General features: G+C 56.7%; 9 protein-coding genes across 9 annotated transcripts; all 9 read left to right on the forward strand.

Moving 5' to 3' along the window:
• Nucleotides 1-180: 180 nt before the first annotated feature.
• On the forward strand, nt 181-534 carry LPMP_330690 (hypothetical protein; the record flags this gene model as incomplete). Its single annotated transcript, XM_010703860.1, has 1 exon — nt 181-534. One exon carries the CDS (start codon nt 181-183, stop codon nt 532-534), a length of 354 nt encoding a protein of 117 aa, XP_010702162.1.
• A 1738-nt stretch (nt 535-2272) lies between these two features.
• On the forward strand, nt 2273-6484 carry LPMP_330700 (hypothetical protein; the record flags this gene model as incomplete). The annotated part of the gene is made up of 1 exon (XM_010703861.1): nt 2273-6484. One exon carries the CDS (start codon nt 2273-2275, stop codon nt 6482-6484), a length of 4212 nt encoding a protein of 1403 aa, XP_010702163.1.
• A 1715-nt stretch (nt 6485-8199) lies between these two features.
• LPMP_330710 (hypothetical protein) lies at nt 8200-8658 on the forward strand (the record flags this gene model as incomplete). Its single annotated transcript, XM_010703862.1, has 1 exon — nt 8200-8658. The coding sequence occupies one exon, from the start codon at nt 8200-8202 to the stop codon at nt 8656-8658; it is 459 nt and encodes a 152-aa protein (XP_010702164.1).
• A 794-nt stretch (nt 8659-9452) lies between these two features.
• Nucleotides 9453-11999, forward strand: LPMP_330720 (protein phosphatase 2A regulatory subunit, putative; the record flags this gene model as incomplete). The annotated part of the gene is made up of 1 exon (XM_010703863.1): nt 9453-11999. One exon carries the CDS (start codon nt 9453-9455, stop codon nt 11997-11999), a length of 2547 nt encoding a protein of 848 aa, XP_010702165.1.
• Nucleotides 12000-13203: 1204 nt separating this feature from the next.
• On the forward strand, nt 13204-14706 carry LPMP_330730 (sterol C-24 reductase, putative; the record flags this gene model as incomplete). The annotated part of the gene is made up of 1 exon (XM_010703864.1): nt 13204-14706. One exon carries the CDS (start codon nt 13204-13206, stop codon nt 14704-14706), a length of 1503 nt encoding a protein of 500 aa, XP_010702166.1.
• A 3253-nt stretch (nt 14707-17959) lies between these two features.
• LPMP_330740 (hypothetical protein) lies at nt 17960-18424 on the forward strand (the record flags this gene model as incomplete). The annotated part of the gene is made up of 1 exon (XM_010703865.1): nt 17960-18424. One exon carries the CDS (start codon nt 17960-17962, stop codon nt 18422-18424), a length of 465 nt encoding a protein of 154 aa, XP_010702167.1.
• Nucleotides 18425-19215: 791 nt separating this feature from the next.
• LPMP_330750 (hypothetical protein) lies at nt 19216-20385 on the forward strand (the record flags this gene model as incomplete). The annotated part of the gene is made up of 1 exon (XM_010703866.1): nt 19216-20385. The coding sequence occupies one exon, from the start codon at nt 19216-19218 to the stop codon at nt 20383-20385; it is 1170 nt and encodes a 389-aa protein (XP_010702168.1).
• Nucleotides 20386-21216: 831 nt separating this feature from the next.
• LPMP_330760 (membrane transporter, putative) lies at nt 21217-23103 on the forward strand (the record flags this gene model as incomplete). The annotated part of the gene is made up of 1 exon (XM_010703867.1): nt 21217-23103. The coding sequence occupies one exon, from the start codon at nt 21217-21219 to the stop codon at nt 23101-23103; it is 1887 nt and encodes a 628-aa protein (XP_010702169.1).
• Nucleotides 23104-24161: 1058 nt separating this feature from the next.
• On the forward strand, nt 24162-24740 carry LPMP_330770 (60S ribosomal protein L6, putative; the record flags this gene model as incomplete). The annotated part of the gene is made up of 1 exon (XM_010703868.1): nt 24162-24740. One exon carries the CDS (start codon nt 24162-24164, stop codon nt 24738-24740), a length of 579 nt encoding a protein of 192 aa, XP_010702170.1.
• Nucleotides 24741-24841: the final 101 nt, after the last annotated feature.

Genomic DNA, 24841 nt, shown 5'->3' on the forward strand with positions numbered 1-24841 from the left:
CTGTCAAGCCCGCCGACGGAGCTGTGGTTTCCTACGCTGCAAGTAGGGTACCTGGCGCGAGCCTTGGGCCTAAATGTGACGAATCAGCAAGTGGCCTCTATCGTGGAGCTTGTCGAGGAGGATGGCCCGTCGACTGGGTTTGTCGACCGTCGCAAGCTGGGATACGTTCTAGTGGACGCAATGATGACGGGAACGATAGGTGGGCCGACTCTTCATGAGTTTTCGACTGAAGGTTGCGCCGCGATAAGGTCTGCCAGCGATGACGGTCCTGCGCTACTCTCTGCGGAGCGTCTCGTAAGCTTTGCTCCATCACTGTGCGTGCGGGAGGAGGAGACTACACTGCTTCGAGCCCTCAAGGCCCTGGACACGGAGCAGAAGGGCTACCTGGAAGAGGCGCAGCTCCGCTCTGCCATGATGAGTGGTGACGAATGTCTTTCGGCTGAGGAAGTGGACGATATGTGGATGGCCATGCGAGACCCAGGAACAAATCGAGCATACTACTGTGACTTTGCTGAGATACTAGCCAGAGAGTGAGGTCGACTAGAGTGCCACACACACACACAGACACACACATGCCCAGATATGATGTAGACTTCCTCTTCTTCCACCACCACAGCTGGGTGTCTCGAAACAGGTGAGTAGGTGGGTGGAGCCGACACGATGATATACACATGGTTATTCTCTTTGTTTTGTCTTGTTTGCCATCCGCGTCTCTCATTTCGTGAATACCCCGGAGAAGACAGCGGTAGCATGGAGATGAGGGGGGGGGGGGCAGAGCAACGGCACTTACCGTTCTCTCGCTTGTTCCTGAGCGCACCTTTTTGCTCTTTTCTTCCTCATCTTTCCTCTTCCCGTTGTGATACGAGACGCTGTACGCGCGTACATTACATATTTTTCCTGGCGTGATGTTTTGCGGTGGGTGTTTTCCACAACTTGCTGTACAGAGAGGTGCTTTGAAGTCCACGCGGGAGAAAGAAGCGCAAGTGCCTACAACTGCAGCAGCAGCAACAAAAAGAGAGAGTTCATATGTGAGTTTTTGTGCTCAACCAATACTGGCGGATGGCACGCGCGCGCATGTTGCGTTGCGTTGTGGGACGCCTGCAGGCTCGACTGTCTGTGCCCACAGTTTTCGTGGTGCGTTGCGCATTGCGTATCCCTCTTCTCTCCCGTTGCTGTTGCCACCCGCGGAGGTCTCGATATCAAGTATGTGCAACCAGGGGCCGATCACGTGTCTGCGCTTCTTGCTGCTGACGTATGCCCTCAATACTTTTCTTTTGCCTTGCTTCTTCACTACCTCTCGCTTCCCTTCCCTTTGACTCGGACCTTGCCCTTTTTCTTCGGTGCATCCACGTCTCTATCCACGTCATGGGTCTCCACCCCTTATACGTATACGTGCATCCCTAACCCTAACCCACCCATGGATGCTTATGTGCGAATGAAATTCTGATCTGCACCAGTAACGTGAGAAGGGTGCCAGTGCATACACCGCCAACACAAAGCCAAACTATCGAGAAAGACAAGAGAGCACACAAGGAGAATCGGTTCTGCTTGCCTCTGTGCGTATCGCCGTGGTCTCTGTTGGCGATTTCCCCTTTCCTTCTTGCCGCGCTTTTTTTATTTTTTTTTTTAGTGCCTTTTCTTCGTCTGTGACTTGTGAGTGAGTGAGAGCGAGCGAGAAACGAAGAAGCACAAAGAAAAGTAAGACAACTTTTCTTTTTTTTTTTGCCCTGTTCCTCCCTTCCTCCCTTCCCCTCCCCCCGTCTTCCGACGGCTCGCACGTCAATAGAAAAGGCGGAAAGCAGCAGCAGGAGGTGGGGGATATACAGGCTACGCATTGGTAGCGGCAGCACGTAAGAACGTCATCATAGAAGCGCACTGAGCACCTTTGTTTCCTTTCTTTTTATGGTGTATCGCTGGACCTTTTTTTTTGAGTCTTACTTTATTTTCCTCTTGCTGTGCCCACCGAGCTACACGCGACCATAGACGACACTCTCTTTCTTTGTTGGCCACTGCACTCCATAGATCACTCTCGCACCAGAGTAGCACGCCACCGCACTTTGACTCCTTTGATCGTTCTTTGTTTCGCGCGCCTCTTCCCCTGCCGCATTCTCAGGCCTCTTTCCCCCCCCCTCGCTTTCTCGTCTCCCACTCCTCGTGCTGCGCACTGTACTTCTATCTTCTGTGCATTGGGATCGGTTCGCAGCGCCGCATCCCCTTCCTTGTCTCTTTTGCAGCCGCCTTTTGTTTGTACCACACTCGCCTCGTTTCGAAGATGATGCGCAGTGCGTCCCACCTGGCGGCTCGCACCATCCGCCTCCCTGCGACGTCGTGTGCTACGACTGTGACACTGCTGTCACCACGCCGCTTTTTTGGGTCCAAGTACAGCGACGATCTTGGCAACTACAAGCGTTCCTACACGTGTGAGAGCCGCAGCGCTGCTCACCGTCACCCAACGCGTAAGGAGATGCTGCAAGGGCAGCGGACCGCTGCAGGTGCTGCTGCTGCCTCCACTAACTCAGCAAACACCACAACAGAGTTCGTGAAGGACAATGCGTTTACTGAGGAGTCGGAGCCAGAAGAACCCGTGCAGCGCTGCAAGAACAAGTACCAGGATCTCTTCAAGAAGAAGTCAGACCAGCGCATCTCCTTCACAAGCAATTTCCGTGAACCCGACATGAAGCCCATCTTAAATGCAGCCGATGTGGCGCCGCCTCCAGGCGCCGCGCGGCGGCACTCTTCCGCCATCGCTTCTGTGGACATGGATGGCACGGATGTGACTCGTATCTACAGCAAAGAAGAGGTCCGCAGCCTACAGCAAAAGGAGAACGCGGCTGCAGGTGCGGCCACGAAAGCGCAGGCGTCCAGTGGTGCACTGGGCGGCATCTCGCCCGCATCAGAAACAGCGCAGCGCACGGCAGCAAAGGAGATGGAGGCCCAAGCACTGGAGGACGACGAGGATGAGTTTGCCGAAATCCGCAGCCACCCGTTCTTCATGGACATGCTACGCCGAGTGGAGCGCAACATGATCCGTTTCCGCAAGGAGACGCGTGCCTCAGGGCGGTACAGTCTAGAGGCTGTCAACGAGTGTGTGCGGCCGTTGCTACAGCTCACGGACTACCCTCTCACGGCCAGGCAGCTGTCACACCTCTCCCGCAGCATCAGCCCAGCAGTGCTGAAGAGCTCGTTGCGCGACAGGGCTGCGTGCACGAATCTGCAGCTCTACCGCTCGCACGACACGGATTTACTGCTTGACTGGTCTAAAGAAGATTTTCTTCGCCGCCGCTACGAGAGCGTGCACTTGTCGTGGGAGCCAATGGATGTGATTTGCCGCCGCTTTGGCTGGACGCCGGAAATGATGTCAGACCGTGACTACCTCTTGTACTTCTCGGCCTTTCCCGAGTACGTCGAAATGGCCGAGATGCAGACCACCGGGAAGGGGGAGCCAAAGGCGATCTCAATCGATGACCCTGTGGCGCGCGCTGCGAACGACCCTATCCCACCTAGCCGCCTGCTACTCCGCCGCAAGGCTTCCGTGGACGCTGAGCCGTCCCTCACAGAGTCCATCCGACTAATGGGCAGTCCCGCTATGGCGACACCGGCGAAGGGAAAGAAGGCGCAGCGGATGCGCCAGCACAGCGGCGACTCAGTGGCCGATTATTTCGGCGCGGTCGAGGCGACCGCGAGTGCTATTGACGGAGACGAAACGGTGAAGCTGCAGCATGCTGCTGACAACGTTCCGCCGCTGCGCCAGGCAAGCCATCCCGGAGGCCGTACGATTCGTGAGTTCTCTATTCCAAAGTCGCACACCGCCGAGGCGCCAGGGACACCTCCTGCGATTCCAAGCGAAGCCAAGTTTGACCAAAAGAAGTTCGAGGAGCTCTCCAGCGCATACCACAACATTAAGGTGGAGAACTCGCTGCTGCGACGCCGCATGCTCGGAACGGACAGCGTTGACAAGGCGCAGGAGATGCAGAGCCAACTGGCGAGTGGCCGCTGCGAGCAGCTGCGGCTAGAGCAGGAGCTGGAGCGCATGCGCGAGTTGAAGCGAAACACGCCGGCCTCTAAGAATGGCCCAAACTTTGCCGTGCCGCGCGGGCAGCCACAGTACCCGGAGGCGCCGGAGCACACGACGGCGTATTCAAAAAACGGGAGTGCCGTCGAGGACTTTGATGACGACGAGATCGAGCAGGCCTTGAAGGAGTTCAAGGAGAACGAAGCACTGCGAATGATAGAGAGGCGACCAGTGGCAAGTGCTGCGCGGTCGGCCCCTTCGTCATCTCCTGATCACACCATCGTCACTGCCACCTCTGTTGACGCTGTCGCCGATGACGGCAGTGAGGAGGTGGAGGAGGTGATCGAGGTGGTAGAGGATGAGGATGGAGACCTGGTGGCGTCCAGCGATGCGGTGACGATGGGGCCGCATACCGATGCCCAGGACGACGTTCTGACCGCAGAGAGCGAGGTGGATGACTCAGTCGATGTACACGACGGTGCATCCGCGGATGCAGCGGCGAATGAGTTACCAAAGGGGGGTAGTCAACCTTGGCAGAATGAGCTCTCAGCCGCGGTGGAGCAGCACGAAGCCGAGGTGGAGGAACACGAGGGTGACCTCATGGCTGCCTTCAGCGACACTCCTGCGACCACCCCTGCCTCTCGCTTAGAGCAGCTTGCTTCCCTGCACGATCGACTGTCCTCGGCGGCGGACCGCGCCCGTCGTTACGTTGCCACGGTCCAAACCCGTCGGCACGATGTATTGAGGAGACTGGACTGCCAGCTGGCGGATGCCAACACGAAGGTGGAACAGCTGGAGGATCAGCTTGCCGCAGTCCAAGAAGAGCAGGCCACGTTGCGTGACACACTGGCTCGCGAGGAGGCGGAGCGCAAGGCTCTCGAGGTAGAGGCCCAGCTGAGGGCGCAGCGGGAGAAGCGCTTAGCCGAACTGGAGCAGCAGCGGGAGCGCGCCCGCCTCGCGCAGGAGGCAGCGGCGAGGGCACTGGAGCGCCAGAAGAAGGCCGAACGCGAGGCACTCGCGATGGAGGAGGAGCTGCAGCGCAAGCTGAGGGAGGTGCAGTCGAAGCTGCGCTCTCTGCACAACAGTGACTCAACTGCCCACAACTCCGCTGCCTTGGGCACCTCTCACGCCGCGGCAGCCGAAGAACTGGAGGCGGAGGAGGTTGCCGAAGAGAAGTCCACGGTGGCTGCTCGGGCAGCGACTCCTCCTGCGTACTCCCGCACGCCCGAGTCGATAGGGCGAGTCGCAGCCCCTCTGCGTGCTGAAATAACGGAAGAAGCGCCGAACACTGTGGAGAGCGTCGCGGACACATCCGCCTCTCCAGTATCGGCTGGTCAGTTCATGTGCACACCGGAGCAGTACGATGGCCTGCACTTGGCGGCGGAGCGCCTGAAGAAGGAAATTGCCGCATTGGAGTCCCAGATGGAAGAGGCGGGTGACGAAGACGATGAGACGCTGATGGCTGTCCTTGCTGCGTCGCGCTCTGATCTCGAAGAACTGGAGGAGTGCATCGCCTCTGTGCAGGCAAACGCACCGTGGGCTGCCGCCAGCGACGCAAAGCGCGCGCGCGAGCACGTCTTGTCTGCTGAGGTGGCCAACACAGACGCGCACAGGCTGCAAAGCAGCATCGACAACCACCGCTTCGAGATCTCACTCTTAGAGAAGCGTCTGCAGCACGCCTCGAAGAAGGCGGTGATCACGAAGCTGAAGGATCGTATTACGCAGGCTCGCAAGTCCATTAAACATCTGCGCATAGAGCAGGATCGTTTGCGTCGCTCTGGCCGTGACTCCATGGGGCTTCCCCCGTCGATGAGCATTGCGGAGACGCTTGCGCATGAGTTGAAGGATGAGGAAGAGGTGAAGCTGGCAGAGGAGGTCTGCAAGGCTGCGTCAGAGGATCACGGTGGGGCTTCAGTAACCACGAAGAGGCCGAGCTTGGACTCGGATGTTCGGAGCACGGACGATGATGAGTCTTACGATGCCGTTTCGGATGCCACATCGCGTGATTGCGTGGAAGAGTCAAGGTCCATGGCGAACGCGCACGCACCGTCAGCGCTCAACTCGGATGCTGAGAAGCTGCGCCTTCGGCTCGACAGCATGGTGAAGGAGATCCAGCACCTTCAAGACAGCATTGAGGTGCAGGAGCGCACCACCGACTACGACGACGACGAGACGGAGGTGGTACTACGTGAGATGAAGGACAAGCTGAGCCAGCTTCTCCGTCTGCGCGACCAAGTGCATCGCTCCTTAGTGGAGGAGTCGTTGAACGGCCCCGCCACCGCTGGTGGGTCCACCCCCATCATCCGTTCAGCTTCAACTGCCGCTGCAGCTCCGTCGATAGTCGACGGAGGCAGCGCCACCGTCCATAGCGGCCCCTCGACCTCTAGGCACGGAAAACTCGACCAGGTGCCAATGGCATCCAAAAAGATCCGCACCACCGCCCGCAGCTTTCCGACACAGCGTCGCCTCTAGAGTGGCTTGAGGGGCGGCAGTAGTGACACATACAGGACTGGAAGAGCGGCAAATGCCGAGGCTGTTGGTTGAGTCCGGGGGCTTTTGTGTGTTTTGTGGTCCTGCAGCTGTCCACTGGACTGAGCACAGCGAAACGACGAAAAAGAAACCGCCGAAAGAGGGAGGGAGGGGGGAGAAAGAAGGCAAAGCGTGAGCGCTGTCTGTTTCCATAGAGGAAATAAAGAGAAAGGCACCATGGATGTGAGTGAGTGAGTGTGTGTGTGTGTGTGTGTATTGGGTGTGCTTGTACTGGTTTTCATCACCGTGACTGGTGCCTGTATGTCCGGCACGAAGAGCAGCGCCTGAATAACAGTCGCTGAGGCCCCGAGTCTCTCTATGCACATGCGTGCACGAACGACATCTTCTGTTTTTTCTTTTGGTGCATTCACTTTTTTTTCAGTTGTTGTGCTGTTGCGGTGTTGTGCGTGTGTGCGTGCATCTGTGCTGGCGTAGGTCTGTTTTACTATCTTCGTAGCAGTTACTTGCTGATGCGCTACTGTCGTAGAGCAAATGCTTTCTGTCTTGCTCGATGCCTTCTTTTCCTTTCTTTTTGGAGGGTGGGGGGGGTAGTCTGTGCGTTCAGTAGTGTAAGCGGGTTGCCCCCCCCCCCCCTATGCTGTTTCCATGTTGCTCGCTCGCTTGCCCCCGTTTGTCTCTCTGTGCGCTTTCTTTATCCAACATCATTCCCCACGCTGGTTGTGTGTGTGTGTGAGGTTGACCTCGGTTTCCGCCTCGCTCTTCTCTTCTCTTGTTCGCATAGACGCAAACCGATGACAAGTGGATGAAAATGACACGTTCTAATGGAAAAAAAAACGCAGCGTGCGTGCGTGTGTGCGTATGAAGGAAGAAGGTTCCTGCAATGAGATCACACACCTGATGCGCATGCAGTTGCACCCTTTTTTTTTTTCTGTACATGTGCCTTATCCAAAAGATCCTCATTCAAGCTGCAGCGGAGCTAGCCCTCTCCGTGAACCCAAGGAGGCTACAGTGTGCGACCAACATGCCTATTCCACTGGACCTGGCTCATCACGTCGACCAACGCACACATCATCTGCGGCCGAACATTTGAAGGTCGCCTTGTTTTTTGGCACGATGTTGACGCTACAAGTCATGTGGCTGTTTCTTTCCTTCTCGCTGTCTCTCTGTAGGCACGTAAACACACCTGCTGACCTGTGGGTGCTATTGCGTGCCGTCACATGAAGCGACGTGTCTCGCTTTCGCGTGTTGGGGTACTGTCTTCCCTCTCTTTCTCTCTCCTTCCTTCATGCACTGTGTTCTCTCTTTTGCGGCCTCCCTTGCCTCCCTCCTGGACCGCGCGGTGCTCGTATTTTTCCTCATGTGCGCGTATGTGTGTGCTCGCACGTTGTGCCTGTTTGCTCTGCCGGTATGTCATCGCCGAAAGTATAACGAACGTACGCACGCCTTCTTCGCTTGTTGAGAATAAAGGAGGGGGCTTCGTTCGTGCGTCCGAGAACGTGGACGCCTCTTGTTTTGCGCTTTGTCTCTCTCCACTCGGCAAGCACTGCACCCTTTCCACGCACATACCCCTCCTCCCCTCCCCCCCTCCAGAGGCAGAGACAGGCCCCTATACACTGTGACTCATATTCACGGCAAGAGTGGACTACTACACAGAAACGAGTGCCTTGAGTACTCCTCCTTTTTGACCACCGGCCAAAATGCTGCGCGTTACCCACTTTATCCGGAAGAATCCGGTGGTGTTCAAGCAGGGACAGGGTATGTTCTCACACCAGCTAAAGCGCATTCTCAATAAGAAGTCCCTGCACAAGTACAACTGGGATCCGTTGCCCATGTACGACCCTCGTAAGCTTGTGCACGCCAACCGCTACATTGACCACGATACCTACGAGGAAAAGTACGATCCGCACTGGGAGCGCAATGCCCATCTCGTGCCAGACCAGCAGCTCTACCACATTCCTGTCCCCAAGGAGTACAGGGATGCGTACTGGTGGCGTGACTTACAGGCCCGCCGCATTCAGTGCCCGATCGAGTGGGTGCACTTTCGCATGCATACAAAGGACAAGCTCAAGTACGACTTCCAAGACCTGGCCGTCCGCAAAAAGTTCGAGTACTCCTATGAGGATGTGGTGGCAAACGCAAAAGACATGCGCAGCTGAACTCTTCAACAGCGAAGCTTGCTGGTTCTTGTGTCTCTGATGCTCACATCGGAAACAGTTGAGTCCGCCAGTGCCGTCTCTCTCTATCCCTCCTTCTGATGAGTCGTGCACCTAGGTGGTGGTGTGGGGGAGGGGTAGAGCAGCCGGCGGTCTGTCTGTCAGTCCACGAGTGAGGGTATTGTGGCTTTCTTTTTTCTTTGTGTTTGTACTCTACTCGGTCTTTCGGCGGCTTCCACCATGACTGCTGCAGAGATGATTCAGAATAGCCGTGTGAAGTCTGCACTTGGCGGCCATACTGAATAGTGCGCTTGCTTGGTTTGTTGGCGTGGGGAGGTGGTTGGACAGGCGAGGGTCTTTCCTGCTGAGCATGTATCTTCACCAACGCACCTTTGCCTGCGCATGGTTGTTCATGCTTGCTAAGTCATTCACACAAACACCCAGGTTCACGCACACCCACACACCCACACGCGTACCACAGGGCCCGTAAGAAGAACGAAGAGGGTGGGCTGTGGTAGAGTGAAAAGGTGCGACCCTTCCAGGGCATCAACCAAAAGAAAAAGGAGAAAGTGAGTGATGATGGAGCCCCTTTTCACTACAGCTGTGTACAACACTGCGCGTGTGGCGTTTCTTCGCCTTTTATGCTCGCTGAACCTACACCTCGACCCGTGTACGCTGGCTACAAGGGCAGTTTTCAGCGAAGAAGGATGTCGATGTCGACGTTCTGCATTGATCGCGGAGTCATGCGTGCCCCTCTCCCCCTCCCAGCTGTGCATCGCTCCTCCTTGTGATCCCACATGGCTGCGCGTCTCCCCTCACCCTTCTTTTGGTCTCTGCCCCGTTACAACACCCCCAAAGCGCAGTCCCACGCGAGCGTACGGAGGCATAGACGCTTCCTCGTACTTGTCGACAACTTGTTTGCCCTCGCTTCGTACTTCGCCGCAGCTTCAGCAGCAACCAACTCGTTGCCGTTCATGTTACCCAAGCTCCACTTGGATGGCACGCTCAACAAGCGCACCTTCAACGTGCAGGAGCGGATGTCAGAGGAGAGACAACCAGGGATGTACTCCCCCCGTGTGGCATCCAGTCAGCCAACGAAAGGCTTAAGCGTCCCTTCGCAGATAGACAGCGCCACCTCGGCCCATTCGTCCTCCTCATCCTTTAGTGCGCCAGCCCATACCGGGTCGTTGTCGTCGCCGCACCCGCCCCCGCACGAAATCTCTCTCCTGGAGGATGGGGCAGTGGGCATCTCCGACCCAGAAATGGCAGCCATTCTCGCTGCCAAGTCGCGCCACAGCTCGGGTGAGCGCTCTCCACCGTTGGACAGACTCGGCAGCATCGGCGGTGGGATGGGTCCAGGAGGCTACTCACATTCGAGCAAGCGCCGCGCCGCACCTTTCGCGACGTTGGTCGATCACCAGCAGGCGCGACAAGTCGTACCTCAACACGCCAAGGACGGCGACGTTACAGCTGGGAAAGCCTCAGACTTAGAAAGAGACGAAGATGGTCGTGTCTCTGAAGGTGCCTCCCCTGTGCCAAGGGTGGCCTCTACCCATCCTCGAATGGTGAAGTGTCGAGCGACCTCTCCATCTACGTCCTCGCGCGCCTCAGGCAGGTCCACCTCTGCAGTCGTAGAGACTAGTCTTGGGGCCACGAGCTCGTCTGCGCCGACACCAAGCGCCATCTCTATCATGACGGCCGAGGAGTTGTACATACTCGGTAAGCCGTTTCAAGCCTACATGAGCACTCTCTCTACACGACCCTCATCAGGAGACACACCGGCGACACCCACATCCACGAGCGGCAGTGGTGCCCCCGCTGCCAAAGCCACCGTCGCGTCTGGCACGCACATCACAACAGTTTTTCACCATAACCCCTCGCAGTACATTTCTGCTCTTGCCAACCAAGGCGACTTTGTCGCGGTGGGTGACCGCACCGGGCGTGTCGTAGTGATGCGCCAGCGCGCGATGGCGGCTGGACCACGTCGCACTCTTCTCGACATCATCCAACGCAGCGGAGAGGCCGAAGAGAGCGAGGCTGCCAAGCGTCACTCCTCGAGCGCGTCCTCAGCCTCATCGCCGCCCTCCACACCTCGCCATGCTACCACCCTCAATCACGTGCGCGACCCGTACGACTTCTACGTCGCCCAGCAGGCCTACGTGCCTGTGATCGATACACTGAGCAGCGTTGAGGTGTCGCCGACGGTGATGGCACTGGCGTTCCTGCCGCAGTCCGGCCCCACAACCTACCTCCTCACGGCGAACGAGAAGGTGCCGAAGCTCTACAAGATTATGTCTGTACGGGAGTCGGCCAATCCCTTCCGTGCGGTAGACAAGATCGGTACCAAGTCGATTGGCCCACTGACCGCGAGCTCACGCATGTCTACGGTGACCATGAAGCCAGTTTCTCGCTACGCTATGAACCACGAGTACAACATTAACTCCATCTGCCCCATCGCGTACAGCGATCAGTTCGCGACCGCCGACGACGCCACGGTGTTACTGTGGTGTACCGAGTACCCCGACACGTCGATTGAGACCCACGACTTGCGTTCCCCCTACGAGGACGGCCCACGCGAGACGATTCGCACTCTCCGAAACTTCCCTCACGAGCCGTTTCTTTTCTTTGTCGCCACCTCCGGTGGCAGCGTGCGTGTCGTCGATACGCGACAGACACTTCGGTGGGCCGGTCAGGCGGCGCAGGCGTTCGTAAACCCACCGCGTGAGGAAGACGGGCCCTTCAGTAACGTTACGAACAGCGTCTGCGACTGCGCCCTCAGTCCCTCTGGGCGGTACATTGCCGGTCGCGACTTCATGTCCGTCTGCTTGTGGGATATCCGAATGGCTGGCAACGGTGGCGCGCGCAACTCGCCAGCAAGCCCGCGTCGGCAGCCCCCAGCTGCGCGAGGCGGCGATGGGAGCTCCGAGTGCAGCATGGTGCGACGCTGGGCCCTGCACCCGCACCTATGCGACGACCTCGACACCATCTACCAGTCGAACCTCCTCTTTGACAAGTTCGATGTGCAATTTCTGTCGAGTCGGCAAGTTTGTACCGGGGGCTTCAACAACACCCTCTATGCAATGGACGTGGAGAGCATCAGCGCCGACACCGCCAGCGACATTCGCACCTTTCAGTTACTAAAGACAGACGGCATTTCCGAATTTCGCCGCACCACCGTATCGGCGCATCGACTTGGCGAGGACCGCATCAGCACTGGGCAAGGCCTTGGCTCACGCATGACGCTCATGTCGCGGCCATGCATGTCCATGAGTGGGACGTGCGGGATGATGGTGGCGTGCGGGCAGGCGCTGCTGCAGTTCAGCTACAACGGGTTATTGAAGTGAAGGAGAGAAAGGAAGAGATGTGCACCTGTGTGGTTTTATATAAATGCGTGTGCTGCACACACACACACACACTCTGCTCTGGATTGCTTACACTTTCTTGGTGCTCTCTCTCTCTCCACCTCTTCAGCTCTTAGGTGCATTACTGCTGCAGACACAGCCACCCATATACCTCTCTCTCTCTCTATATGGGTTCATGCGTACCCATGCGGTGCCATGCAGCCATTGAAAGTCGAGAGCAGTGAGCTGTCGCACCAAGGCGGTCGACTGGAGTGCAGTATACGTGTAATTCCCGCCGCTTCACAGAAAAGGAAGCTGATCTCTTTTGTGAGGTGGCCGCCTCGTTATGGGCGGGGGGGCTCGTCAACTGCCGGAACAGCGTCTCGTTCTCGTGCCTCCATCCACCACTGACTCACATCTTCTCCACCGCGCACACGCGCAGACGTACATAGGAAACGTATTGTGTGACCCCGTTCACACTGTTCTACGCTTTTTCGCACCCCCTGTCTGTGCTTCTATTTCCCCCCTCCAATTCCGACGTTGATGCCGCTTCTCCTTATCCACTTCGCTCGTTATTCTACACACACAACCTGCAGAGTGAGGTATCCACCAAGCGCTTCATTTCACCACTCCCGTCACGCCCGGCACTCAAGCCGTTTGCTCGCATCTGACTTTTCAAATACTTTCTCTCTCTCTCTCCTCTTGTGGTTGCATTACGTTGGAGCTGTATCCGCCTCTTTTAATTTCTGTAGCTTATCTTCTTCTCGTCACCCATCTATACCAGTGCGGGTGTTTCCCTCTCAGTGGCACGGTTAACTCGCTGAAAGCCCACGTGCGTCTACCTCAGCTGCGACGTTTTTTTTCTTTCTTTTCCCTCGTAGATCTCAGTTTTCTCCCCCCTCCTCCTCGTGTTGTCAGGCTTGAGCCGATTTTGGGGGGCGCTTGTGCGGATTTGCGCTGCCAGCTGGCATATTCTCTTCGCACGGTGTGAAATCAGGTAGAGTTGTCTGGCTAAATCTGCAACAAGGCAGGAAAATCGCGGACCAATTTGAAACACATAACACCCCCCCCTCCCCTCCCCTCCCCTCCCCTCCCCTCCCCTCCACCCCCATACACTGTAGAAGAGTTGTGTCCTACGTTCACAGTCTTCTTTCCACTTCCCCAGTCGACTTTTCTCTAGCGTTAACGCAACTAAACACCATACATCATGCCAGAGAATAACAGGTCTAGCAACCACGTTGCCCCTCGCAGCCGCTCTCGCAGCCGCTCTCGCACGCGCAAGGCAAGCCGCACGCGCTCCAACACCCCCCGTCGCACCAAGGTCCTCACGCCTGAGGAGGCGTACTACGCCACGGTGGAGCGCAAGTTTACCCCGGAGAAAGATGAGTGGAATGAGGAGTGGGAATTCCAGGGCCCCCTCGGCGTTCTGTTCATAATGGCCGTGTCGCATGTTCTCATTTTCTACTTCTACGTATGTGTAGAGAGGTTTCAGGGAGCAATCATCTACCCCGGCCACCCCAAACTGGAGGGCGAAAAGATGCAGACAGTGTTCTTCTCCTTCCTCGCCGAGCACGCCTGCCCAACGGTGCGTACATTCGTCATCTTCCTTGGCTTCCTGCTGCTGGAGTACTTCCTGGCCCTGGTGCTGCCCGCAATCTACGTGAAGGGGCTGCCCCTCCCCTCCGAGAACGGGTACCGCCTGACATACAAATGTAACGCCGTCAGCGCGTGGTACTGCATACTTGTGATCGTCGGTTTTCTACACTACTACGGGATATACCCGCTGAACGAGCTGCGCCGCAACTACGGTCACTACCTCACCGTGGCCACTATCACCGCTGATGTGATCTCCGTGTGGGTTTATATCGCCGGCTACAAGCGCCGCATCCGCATGACGGGCAGCTTCATATACGACTTCTTCATGGGCAGCGCTCTGAACCTCCGCTTGCCAGGGAACATTGACGTGAAGATGTTTGCTGAATGCCGCAACTCGTGGGTGCTGCTCATGCTGCTCACTCTCAGCTGCGCCGCGGAGCAATACAACGAGCTTGGGTATCTCACCGGCAACATGATCTTCATGATCATGGCCCACCTGCTCTACGTCAACGCCGTCGCGAAGGGCGAGGAGTGCGTCATCACGACGTGGGACATCTACTACGAAAAGTTTGGCTGGATGCTGGCGTACTGGAACACGTGCGGCGTGCCATTCCTCTACTGCATGCAGTCCGTGTACATTCAGACGGTTCTCAAGGAGAAGGAGCACCCGCGGTGGGTGCTGGCGCTGATGGTGTGCGTCCTTCTGCTGGCGTACTACTTGTGGGACACAACCAACTCGCAGAAGAGCCACTTCCGCATGCGCCGTAGTGGTGTGCCAATGAAGATCATCCGCAGCACCGCCTTCCCACAGATGCCGTGGTGCTACATTGAGAACCCTCGCACCCTCAAGAGCGCCACCGGCGAACTCTTCGTGGACGGCTTCTACCGCTACGGCCGCAAGTTGCATTACACTGCGGACCTGGTCATGGCACTCCTGTGGGGCTGCGCGTGCGGCTTTAAATCTTTTATCCCCTTCTTCTACTTTTCGTTTTTTCTCACCCATCTCATCCACCGCGAGCGCCGAGATGAGCACCGCTGTAAGGCCAAGTACGGCAAGATGTGGGATGAGTACGTGAAGCTGGTTCCCTATAAGTTCATTCCGTACATTTACTAGATAGAATTCTCTTTCTGTTTCGGTGTTCATGTGTTGTGTGTCGCCTTCCATTGCTGTGTGTCTTGCCCCTTTTTCGCTTTCCTTGGCAACTGCACGAAAGAGGCAGGAGGAGGGGGTGAAACGCGTGTGTGGTGCCCTGCGGCAGCAGCCTGCGGGGCGTGTGCGAGACAAGGAGTAGAAAAGGTGTGACCGCTTTGCTACTTTGACGAAAGAGGCTGTTGGTATCCGCGCGTGTGCTTTGTGCTCCGCTACAGCTGGGGAGCATGATGTGCACCTCAAGAAGGCAATGTCTGCGCGAAGGCGAGGGTGTGCGCCCATAAAGCGAGTGGGGTGGGGTAGGGGGGGGACCGGTCGGGCAAGTAAACAGAAGAGGCAGAGAAAAGGTGTGTTTGCTGTGCCCCAGTGTGACGCCTCCACTCCCTGCCAGACACTCCTTCCCTTGATATCGCCCCTGTGAATTTTTAACGGTCAAGAGTGCACTTCAAGGGGATCGCCATCGCCACCCGCCATCAACACTTCTCATACTCGACGTCTTTTCCTTTCTTCCGTGGTGACGGGATGACGCTCCATCACACATCCGATATAAAAGTGGCAGGCAAACCGCAGGAGCCAAGGGGCCACGCATATCTGACGAGGTTGGCATCCTCCACTGCGAAGGAAAAAGTGAATGAGGAACATGAAGGAACAACTTACCTGTGCATGCGAGACAAAGAAGAGCGACAGCTAGTGGAGCGGGAAAAGGACAAGTCCCATTAGATGCAAAGGGCATCTACGCACTGTCATAGACAACAACAACCGCGTCACTAAGGGCTGTGAGGAGGTGTGAGGAGAAGCGGAATGGACATGTGCGGGACGGAGCGAGGAGGATGAGACAAGGCAAAGAGGAACCGAACAAAAGAAAAACGAAGAGAAGCAGCCGCGTCAAAAATAAACAAAGGAAATGCCCAGACCCGCACACAGAAGGAGCTTCTGTGCGTTTACAAGATGATCGGCCTTAGTCTTTCCTCTACGCCTGTCTGTCGGTCGGTCTGTCGGCCGGTCTGTCGGCCGGTCTGTCTGTCCCTTTCTCTTCCTCTCCACTCCACTCCAGCGTTTTCGCCTCTGCGTGTGTGTGTGTGCGTGTTGTTTTCATTCGATACCACATCTCTTTTTTTTTTTGCCTCTTTTTTTTCCCGTTGTTTGTCTCCTCTCCCCCTTTTGTTTTTATCGCTGCGGGGGCGCTTACCAGCAGCACCAACGGTAGCACCCATCCCTACCGAGAGCCAGTCCCCATACAGAGCTATTTAGCCGCACATGCGCACGGATGTGGAGGCGCGCACCTCATCTAGTGTCATGCGCGCGCCTAAGGGTAGGGAGAGGGCAATCGCCGTCCGCGCCATTTTTTCTACTGTGTGTGCGACATGGCTCACGTGTGTATGCAACCAAACAACCACCATCACAACAACAACAACGCGTGAGGAAGGCAGTGAGAGGAGGCGCACTAGCACGAGTGCGTGTGTAGGACGATGCACTGCGGTAATCGACATCTTTTTGATGTCTTAATCGTGTGTCTTCTTCTGCCTTCTCCTCGAGCGATTTCTCTCAACCTTTTCTCTTCGTTTTATTGTCGGCGTTTTAGCTCCCTCTTTTCTCTTCTGTTTCGCTGTGCTTCTGTCAAGGCGAGCCGGTTGCTCAGGAAGACATGTTGTGGAGTACGCGGTGAGCGTCTTTCTCGTCCCGTGCGCTTATCCGTAAAGGAGTGCATGTGCTTTGAAAGTGACTTTTTCTTTTGCTTTATTTCTTTGAACTCGCTCTTGCACACCGACCCATCCACCCACACGCACACGCACACACACACGCACACGCACAGTATTCCTCTCTCCCTGTCTCTGTCTGAGATGTGCGTGTGCTGTGCTTCATTAGGGTGGGGGTGAGTGGCGAGCATAGAAGTTAAAGGAGTGAGCGAACAGAAGGAAACATGTGTTGAAGGCAGCACCAAGCGAGGGCCGTGACGAGATCCAAAGAGAGGCACACTCGGGGCGTGGGGCATCCGACACTCAAGTAGGCCCTCCTTCTCTGCAGCACTCAACGGCGCAGGGTTTAAAGCATTTGTGCACAGGCAGAGGAAGTGGATGGAAGGTGAGAACTGCAGAGGAGAAGGGGTAAGTGCAAGCAGCAGACGCCGAACCCCTCCCCCCCTCTTTCTTTCGGATTCGGTGCCCATTTCTCGTGCATTTCATTCCGCGCGTTTTCGACCTCTTCCACATGTCTCTTAGCGTGCTAAGAGGAGGGAGAGAAGCATATCAAACAAGGCAGCTGCACAAAGCGCTGTATGGACGTTGCGCGTGCACAAACCCTCACCCAACCTTGCGAGCAGGTACAGGAGGACCTTGGCTTGCTTGTGCGAGTGCACGTTGACGAATAAACGCGTCTAGGACACCCTCGATCAGACATGATCCTTCACTGTTCAGAAGAGCACCAGGACGTGCGCGCGTGTGTGTGCGTGTGCATGAGCATGAGTGACCAACAAAATGAACCAACCTAACAAGGAAAGGAGGTGAAGCGAGTTAGAATCAGGTTGAGACAAAGCAAAGCACAATTTATCTTACTGCAGTCCCCAGGAATAGCGAAGATGTGAGGACTGATACATGGTCAATGCGCCCGTGGACCTTTTCAGGGTGCAGACTGAACGCGCCATTTGTGTGCTGTCTACCCCACGGGAGCATACACACATGGACTGCGACGATTCAACTGCGGAGTGTGAGTCTCTCGCGCGTGTGCTTGGCCGAAAAAATGCGAAAAGGGGGAAGAAGCAGCACATCTCTCTCCTTTTTGGTTTTCTGCGTGTGTCTCTTCTCGCTTCATATTCGGGCAATGAACAGCAAATTTGTGCGTCTGCACAGAGGCGATATGGAGTGTAGTATGTCAGAGGGGCGTACTGCTCTTTGTTTTTCCCTTTTTCTTGCCTCTTTCCCTCTCGCTCAGTCCGCATCCACTGATGGTTTTGCCGCTCTCTTACTCTCCAAGTCCTGTGTGTATGACCATATATCTATGCTGGCTACCCTCGTTCGTTGTTTTGCTCGAGTGATGCAGCGTCGCGTTCTTGTGCCCCCCCCCGCAGCCCTTTCTCCTCCTGCACACCATCCTCGAATCCTTTTCTCTCTCGCTACCTTCTCGTCTGTCTCTTCACTGCACACGTGCGTGGCCGTACTACCCCCCCCTCCTCTTCGCACCCCCAAACACGAAGGAGAAGAAAATCTGTTCCTTCTCCGCCATGCTGCATCGTAGCTGCGTGCTGGCGGACAGCTTTAAGGAGCACTACCACAGAGTGCACCTGCCACGCCGCCTTGCCCTGCAACAGTACATGAAGCGGGAGGAGGCTCGCCTCAGCAAACAAAAGGGCAAAGTGGCGGCGGCCGTTTCAGGAGCGCAGCGGGGCGAGGTGGTCTACAAGTACAACCGCTGGTGGGTATCGAACGATCACGAGTTTGTGCACCAATTCGCGTTTGTCGAGGACCCCGACGTCACGCGTGAGAAGCGCACGACGTTGCCCCTTGTCACACAGGAGAACATCTGGAAGGAGCCGCAGCAGACATTCTTCTTGCCTTTTGCCCCCTTCGTACGTGTCGTGGACTACGCGAAGGACCCGGACACGAAGTTCTTGAAGCCGGTGAACATCCCGCGTTGGAAGGACTACATGCAGCGCACAAAGCCAGTCGTTCCCCGCACTTGGTACTAGCACACATCTCCCGCTTTCTCACGGAGCTATGTTTGGGCATGCCCCCCAAAATGTGAGCTGTGTGCGCGCCGAGGACGACCGCTTGTGTGTATGCTCGGCGCTTGTGGTTTTTCTGGTTGATAGGCATTGTTGTTGGCGAGGTTTGCGAGAGTGGTTTAGAGGCCAAAGCACCACCAGGGCTGGCTCCTTTACAGCAGCGGCGCTGTGTGTGTGTGTGTGCTATGCACAGAATGAGCAACCACAAAGAGCGCACTGAACAAAAGCGATCACAGCCTCGGAGCATCGCGTTGCAGCAGGGAGCGGTCAGTGGAAACGCGAGTAAGCTCAGCTGTGTTCGCATGTGCGCAAATGCGTCTTTCCTCCCCCCTCCCCGGCCAGCTTCTCCACCTTTGACTGGTACGTCCACCTGCATCTTTTAGCTCACACCAGCTGCGTGGCTTAGAGAGTTTTCTTTCGCGCCGACGTGCGTAGGTGTGTTTCTCGTGCCTTTTCTGTTTACAGCGAGACATCATGCACCGTTTCCCCCCGTCTCACCTCTCTTTCTGCCTCTCCAACCTGGCCTCTCCTATCTCACCCCTCACCCTGTTCACACGCGCGGGTACAAACCGCGTCTTTACACGCTTCGTGTTTTCCCCTTACACATACACACTTCTCTCAGCGATCCCCCTTCTCCGTGTACCCTCACGGCCACGTGTTTTCTGTTGAGCGCCAATCGCTTTTGCTTCTCCACGCTGCTGCTTGCATCTTTCTCTCCTCTGTCTCCACCCGCGTGTCTTTTTCCTTTGTATGTCATGCTCCGCGGCCTCGTCAGCGCCGACGCGCTCACCGCGGAGGAGGAGGAGCACATCGACAAGCTCCAGAATGAGATAGACGAAATCTGGAACCGGCGCGGCAGCTACCAGATTGACCCCGACGCATGGGAGACGATGCCCTTCTTTATGGAGAGCATTACTCAAGACGATATTGACAAGAACGCCAACTGCGCAGCGCTCGCGTCCATCGTGTACGACGAGGTACCACCGGATGAAATTGCCGAGAATCGAAAGGAACACGGCAACCGCGCCTTGAACATGGCCCTCAACCCCAATCAAGAGCGCCGCGAGAACCTCGCACGTGCTGCATGTTACAGCTACACCGAGGCTTTGCAGGCCCAGGGAAAGGATACGAAGCTGTCCTCCATCATCTATGCCAACCGCAGCCTTGCTCAGTTCATCATTGGCAACTATGGTCACGCACTCGTGGACGCGCAGCGGTCTATCATTCTCAACCCACACTACCGCAAGGCGTACTACCGAGCTGCGAGGTGTGCCCTCGCACTGAAGAAGTACGACATGGGGCTTCAGCTGCTGACGAAGGGGCGACTGGCTGTTGATCTACCCATGGACGCCGCGACACAGTCGGAGTTTTCGGAGATGGAAAAGCTTTGCTTGCAGGGCAAGGAGCAAAAGACATCAGAGGAGGCGAAGCAGAAGCTCATAGCACGCTCGCGGGCCGCGAAAGTATCGAACGTGGCGCGTGCCATCACCTCTGTCGGCATCAAGATCTCCCCCAAGGCGGAGGTGACGAGCGAGCAGATGGGGGTCTACGGCAACCCAGAACCGTACTTCGACACGGACGGTATGCTGCACGTCCCGCTACTCTTCATGTACGACGAGTACCAGCAGACAGACATTATGCATGACGTAGGATGCGACGTGTGCGCTGCGGAGCTCCTCGATGAGCTCATGCCCTTCCCGTGGGACGATCGCAAGCGCTACCAAAAGTTTGACGACATCGTTGTCTTCTACAAGGTCGATGACGGCGTCAAAGAGCCGCAGTGCTATGAGGTTGACCAAGCATGGCCGCTGCTCCAGGTGTTCCGCGGAGCAACGTACGAGATGCCGCAGCTGATGCCAGTGCTGCACGTTGTGTGTAAAACCAGCGAATTCGTTGATCGTCTCAAAGTCCACCGCATTGTATGAGAGTGCCTGTGCAGCTCGGGTGGGGGAAAAAGCGAAGAGCGATGGAGACCAGTTTCTTGGCACGAATGTGTTGTGTGTGTGTGTGTATAGGCATACCCTGTCAGAAGCATTCTGCCTGCTGTTACCCTCGTGGTGGTCTTGCTGCTCCTGACCGGTTCCGCTGACACGTTGCTGGCGACTGCGACTCCCCTCTCCTTTCCTTTTTGTTTCCCATCACCGCAGCCCTCCTCAACATCCACGTCCGCTGCTGATACTGTTTGCCGGTGTGCACCACGTCTTGTCCGTTCGCGGCTACACACTTCGCTCATCAGTTAAGAGGACCTTTTTTTTCTCTCATCTTACGCGTCAAGTCCGGTGTGTAACTCACTTCCCCCCCTCTCGTGTAACATGACCAGCTCCTCAGATCTAAACAAGGCGTGTGTGTGAGGATGGGCGCACCCACCGCTGTCCACCAAATACCCCCCCACTAAGTAACTCGTAGGAAAAAGAGGCACGCCCGGGATAAATCACACGTGTACATCGCTGTGTAGGTTCGCTTGCAGCTATGTGCGTTCTTCCCTAACATCCTTTGGCGTGTTGCAAGTCCTCGTCCTCTCTCCCCTGTCTGTTCCTTTCTGGGACACATCCTGGTCACTACTTGATTTCTCTCTTTCCCTAATCCCCGCTTCGCTCTACGACCCCATTGTGCACGTCTGCGTTGTGGCTCACCCTGCGCAACGCAAAGAAAGTGAGAGGCGCAGCGACTCATCATTCTGCCCTGGTCACTCGCTGCCACTTGGAGTGTACCACACGCATGGTAACTCACCGATAGGGCAAGGCATATCCAGCGGTATGAGGCTGTTTCTTGAGCTGCCCAGCGCCGTCTGGGCCGTGCTTGCCATCGAGTTTCTCGAGCGTCTCGGCTACTACGCTGTTGCCCTTTCTCTTTTCACCTACTGCACCGTCATGCTCCAGACGGGTCCCGCGGCAGCGAATGCGCTGATTAACATCGTGTACATCCTCGTCCCCGCTGCAGCGCTCCTTGCGTCGGGTGTGGCGGATAGCCGGGTTGGTCGGTCGCGTGTACTGGCCATTGCGCTGGCCGCTTACACAGCCTCGCTGCTCCTTTTGTGCGTGTCAGCCACCCCCTGGCTCTACACCTCCTTCCCCCTCGGTGCGCAGTGGAGTAGTAAGGCCCTGTTCGCTGTGGCACTGGTTGGGTTCAGTGCTGGATACGGTTCGATGAAGGTGTGCATCAACCCGATCATGGCAGATTGCGTCACGCTACATTACCGCACTGCATTTATTGGGCTACCAACCATCGTTGACAGCTGGGAGGCAAGGGCAGAGATGAATGCTGTGAGTGTTGTAAAGGCTGCCAAGCTCCCCACACGTGAGATGGCCTCCTTGTCAGGTGCGACGCGCAAGGGTGTCGTTGCCAATGCGACTGGAGCAGCGAGTGAAGCGTCGAGCCACGACGTCTCGTCTTACGACTCCATTACCGAGACAGACACCGCTACGTCTCTCTACGAGAAGGAGCACGTGACTACGGCCCTCTCCCGCCTGTTTGTGTACACCTACTGGGTGGGAAACGTTGGCGGTCTCGTTGGCAGCTTTGTCGCACCGCTGCTGCGCAATTTCGAGAGCCGCCGCCTCGTGCAGGGAAGTGAGGAGTATACAACTGGCTACTACTACAGCTTCCTGCTGGCAGCCTTGTCGGTCGGCCTCGGTGGTGGTTTCCTCTACTGGTGCTTTGCCTGGCTGCCCAGCAACGCGCCAGCACCTAAGTTTGTGCTGATTCGTGTGATTATGCTCGCGCTGCAAAATAGGTGGGCGGTGATGCGAGGCAGTGTGCGTGTGGTGCCAGGCACTCGCGATGGCATCTCTGAACCCCAAGACTGGCTCGACTATGCGTGTGTCAGGCTACACCCGACTTCATCTGGGACGGGGGGCATCTCTGCCAACCACGCCGTTCTTGCCGACGCCGCTGCGGCCTTCGAGTGTTCTACCTCGACTGTGTATGGTTCGAGCTGTAGCAGCACCCTTGATGACGTTGACGGTGATGCCTCTAACACCTCACTCTGGGTGGCCGACTGCCGCACGACGCTGCGAGCCTGCAAGGCCTTCATTGCCCTGCCCATTTACTGGCTAATCTGTAATCAGTTCAGCACGAACCTCATGTATCAGGCCGAAGCCTTGGATATGCCAGTGAGCGTGCCGAAGGAACTCTTCAACAACATCAACACCGCCACCATGCTGCTCTTCTTGGCTCTTTGGGATTTGTGGCTGCTCCCACGCGTTCTGCTGCACCGCGTTCCCTCTGCCTGTCTTCGGATTATGGCAGGGTTTGGGTGCATGTGCGCCTCCATGCTGTGGTGCGGGTTCTTACAGTGCACCTTAACTGACTGTGGCTACTACGAAGGTGAGGATAGTTACGTGCTCCGCGATGGCCAACGGAAGCTGTCGGCAGGGTGGCTGATCGTGCCGTACATTCTGCAAGGACTCGCCTCCGCCTTCGTGGACCCGACAGTAATGGAGGTGGCATACCGAGACACCCCGGAGCGGATGAAGGGGACGGTCATGGGGCTGTACTGGTTCGCCTCCAGTGCAAGCGGATTTCTCGGCTTCGCTCTCTCACCGGTGATGAAGCCGCAGAACGCAGCGCCCCTCTTCTTTTCCTTCGCAGTGGCACAGATGGTCGTCGCGGCGCTCTTCTACCGTGCCAACAGCGGCTGCTAAACTGGTCTGTGTTGATGTGTCGCTTTGCGAGCCAGATGATGCAGCGCTCGCGTTTTTTTTCTCCCATGAGCGCTGGCACCGCCCAGCGCAGGCGCACGCACACGTCGGAACTCATACGACTGGGCAAGTACCACTTCATGGTCAGGTTATCAGCACTCTCTCCACTAGTAGGTAGACCTGTGGAAGCGCCCGACTCTCTCTTTTGCGCGTTACATCAACACATCTACTGCCGGGACAGTCAACGGGACAGGCATAAAGTGAGATGCCGGGGCAACCCCACCTCAACCCCCCCTTCTCTCCCCTCTCCGTGCTACTCTACTTCCGGTGGCAGCAGTACTAACACCTACGCTCTTTTTTTTCCATTGCTTCCTCACCGGAGTACACAGCGAAGGAAAGATGAGGAATCGATGGGGAGAGGGCGTGCGACGACGAGGAAGGGGTATTGCTGCTTGTTCTGCTCTCGTTTGATTGCAGCATCGGCCCACACTCGTGTTACTCCTCTCCAAAGTGCAGCGAGGTGTACTCTTCGCGCACAGGCCTCCCTATTTGCCTCCTTCGTGTTCTTCTGCGACTCGTCTTGTACGTGCGGAGGAATTTAGGGGCATGCGGGTGTGTAGGGGTGGGTGGCTCTCTCAGACGTCCAAGTGGCAAATTCGATCGTAGGCCTGCACCTCACTGAAGAGAGGTCCACGTCCCACTCCTCTGGTGCACTGGAGCCGGATGCACCTGAAAAGGCCCACGGCCACAACTGAGCCGCGCTGGACTTGACGTTGCTTCGCATTGCTCGTGAGCCCTACGCTTTGTGCGTGAACGCCTGTGGCGCCACCTTTCCACCCACTCTTCATCTCACATCAACGCCAGCATACGTTCATCCACACTCGCACTTTCCTCTTTTTCTGTGACCCTCTTCGTCTCTTCGTTTCGCCTTACCACGCAATCCCACACACCGACGTGCCTTTATCTCGCTCCCTCGCTTTCTCGCGCACTTTTTTCTCTTCTCTCCCTTTTGATTGTCGGGTCTGCTCAGTCACTCTGGGTTTCACACGAGTTTTTGTAGAATGGCCGCCACCAAGTGCGCCGCGAAGCGGAAGGTCGCGAAGAAAGTGTCGCGCAAGAGCCCCGAGTACACGACCCTGCGCAAGAGTTGTGCCCCTGGCGCCATCGCGATCATCCTTGCCGGCCGCTTTCGCGGTCGCCGCGCCGTGATCCTGAAGCAGCTGCCGCACAACGGCCCCCTGGTCGTGTCCGGCCCGATGAAGTATAACGGCGTCCCCATCCGCCGTATCGACTCCCGTTACGTGATCGCCACGAGCACCAAGGTCGATATCTCCAGCGTTGACACGTCGTCCATCACCCCTGAGGTGTTTCTGCGCCCCAAGGCGGAGAAGCCGACCAAGTGCGAAGGAGACTTCATGGGTGACAAGCAAAAGGCTAAGGCGGAGAAGGCTGCCAAGAAAACCTCCAAGGCGGAGAAGAAGACCGTCGTGTCGGACGCGCGCGCCCAGCTGCAGAAGAAGATCGACGCCGCTCTCGTCGCGGCCATCAAGAAGGACGCTCAGGGTAAGGAGAAGGCCGGCTACCTGCGCTCTGTCTTCACAGTGAAGCCGGGTGATGCGCCGCACCGCTGGAACTGGTAAGCACATGGCGCCCGGCGCCCCCTCGTAGCGCGTACTGGTGGCATAGGTTCGCTAACTGTACAGCTCCTCACCAGAGGAGCGGGGCCAAGTGCACCATCTGA

This window comes from Leishmania panamensis (genome assembly GCF_000755165.1).
Source record: "Leishmania panamensis strain MHOM/PA/94/PSC-1 chromosome 33 sequence".
Lineage (NCBI taxonomy): Eukaryota > Euglenozoa > Kinetoplastea > Trypanosomatida > Trypanosomatidae > Leishmania > Leishmania panamensis.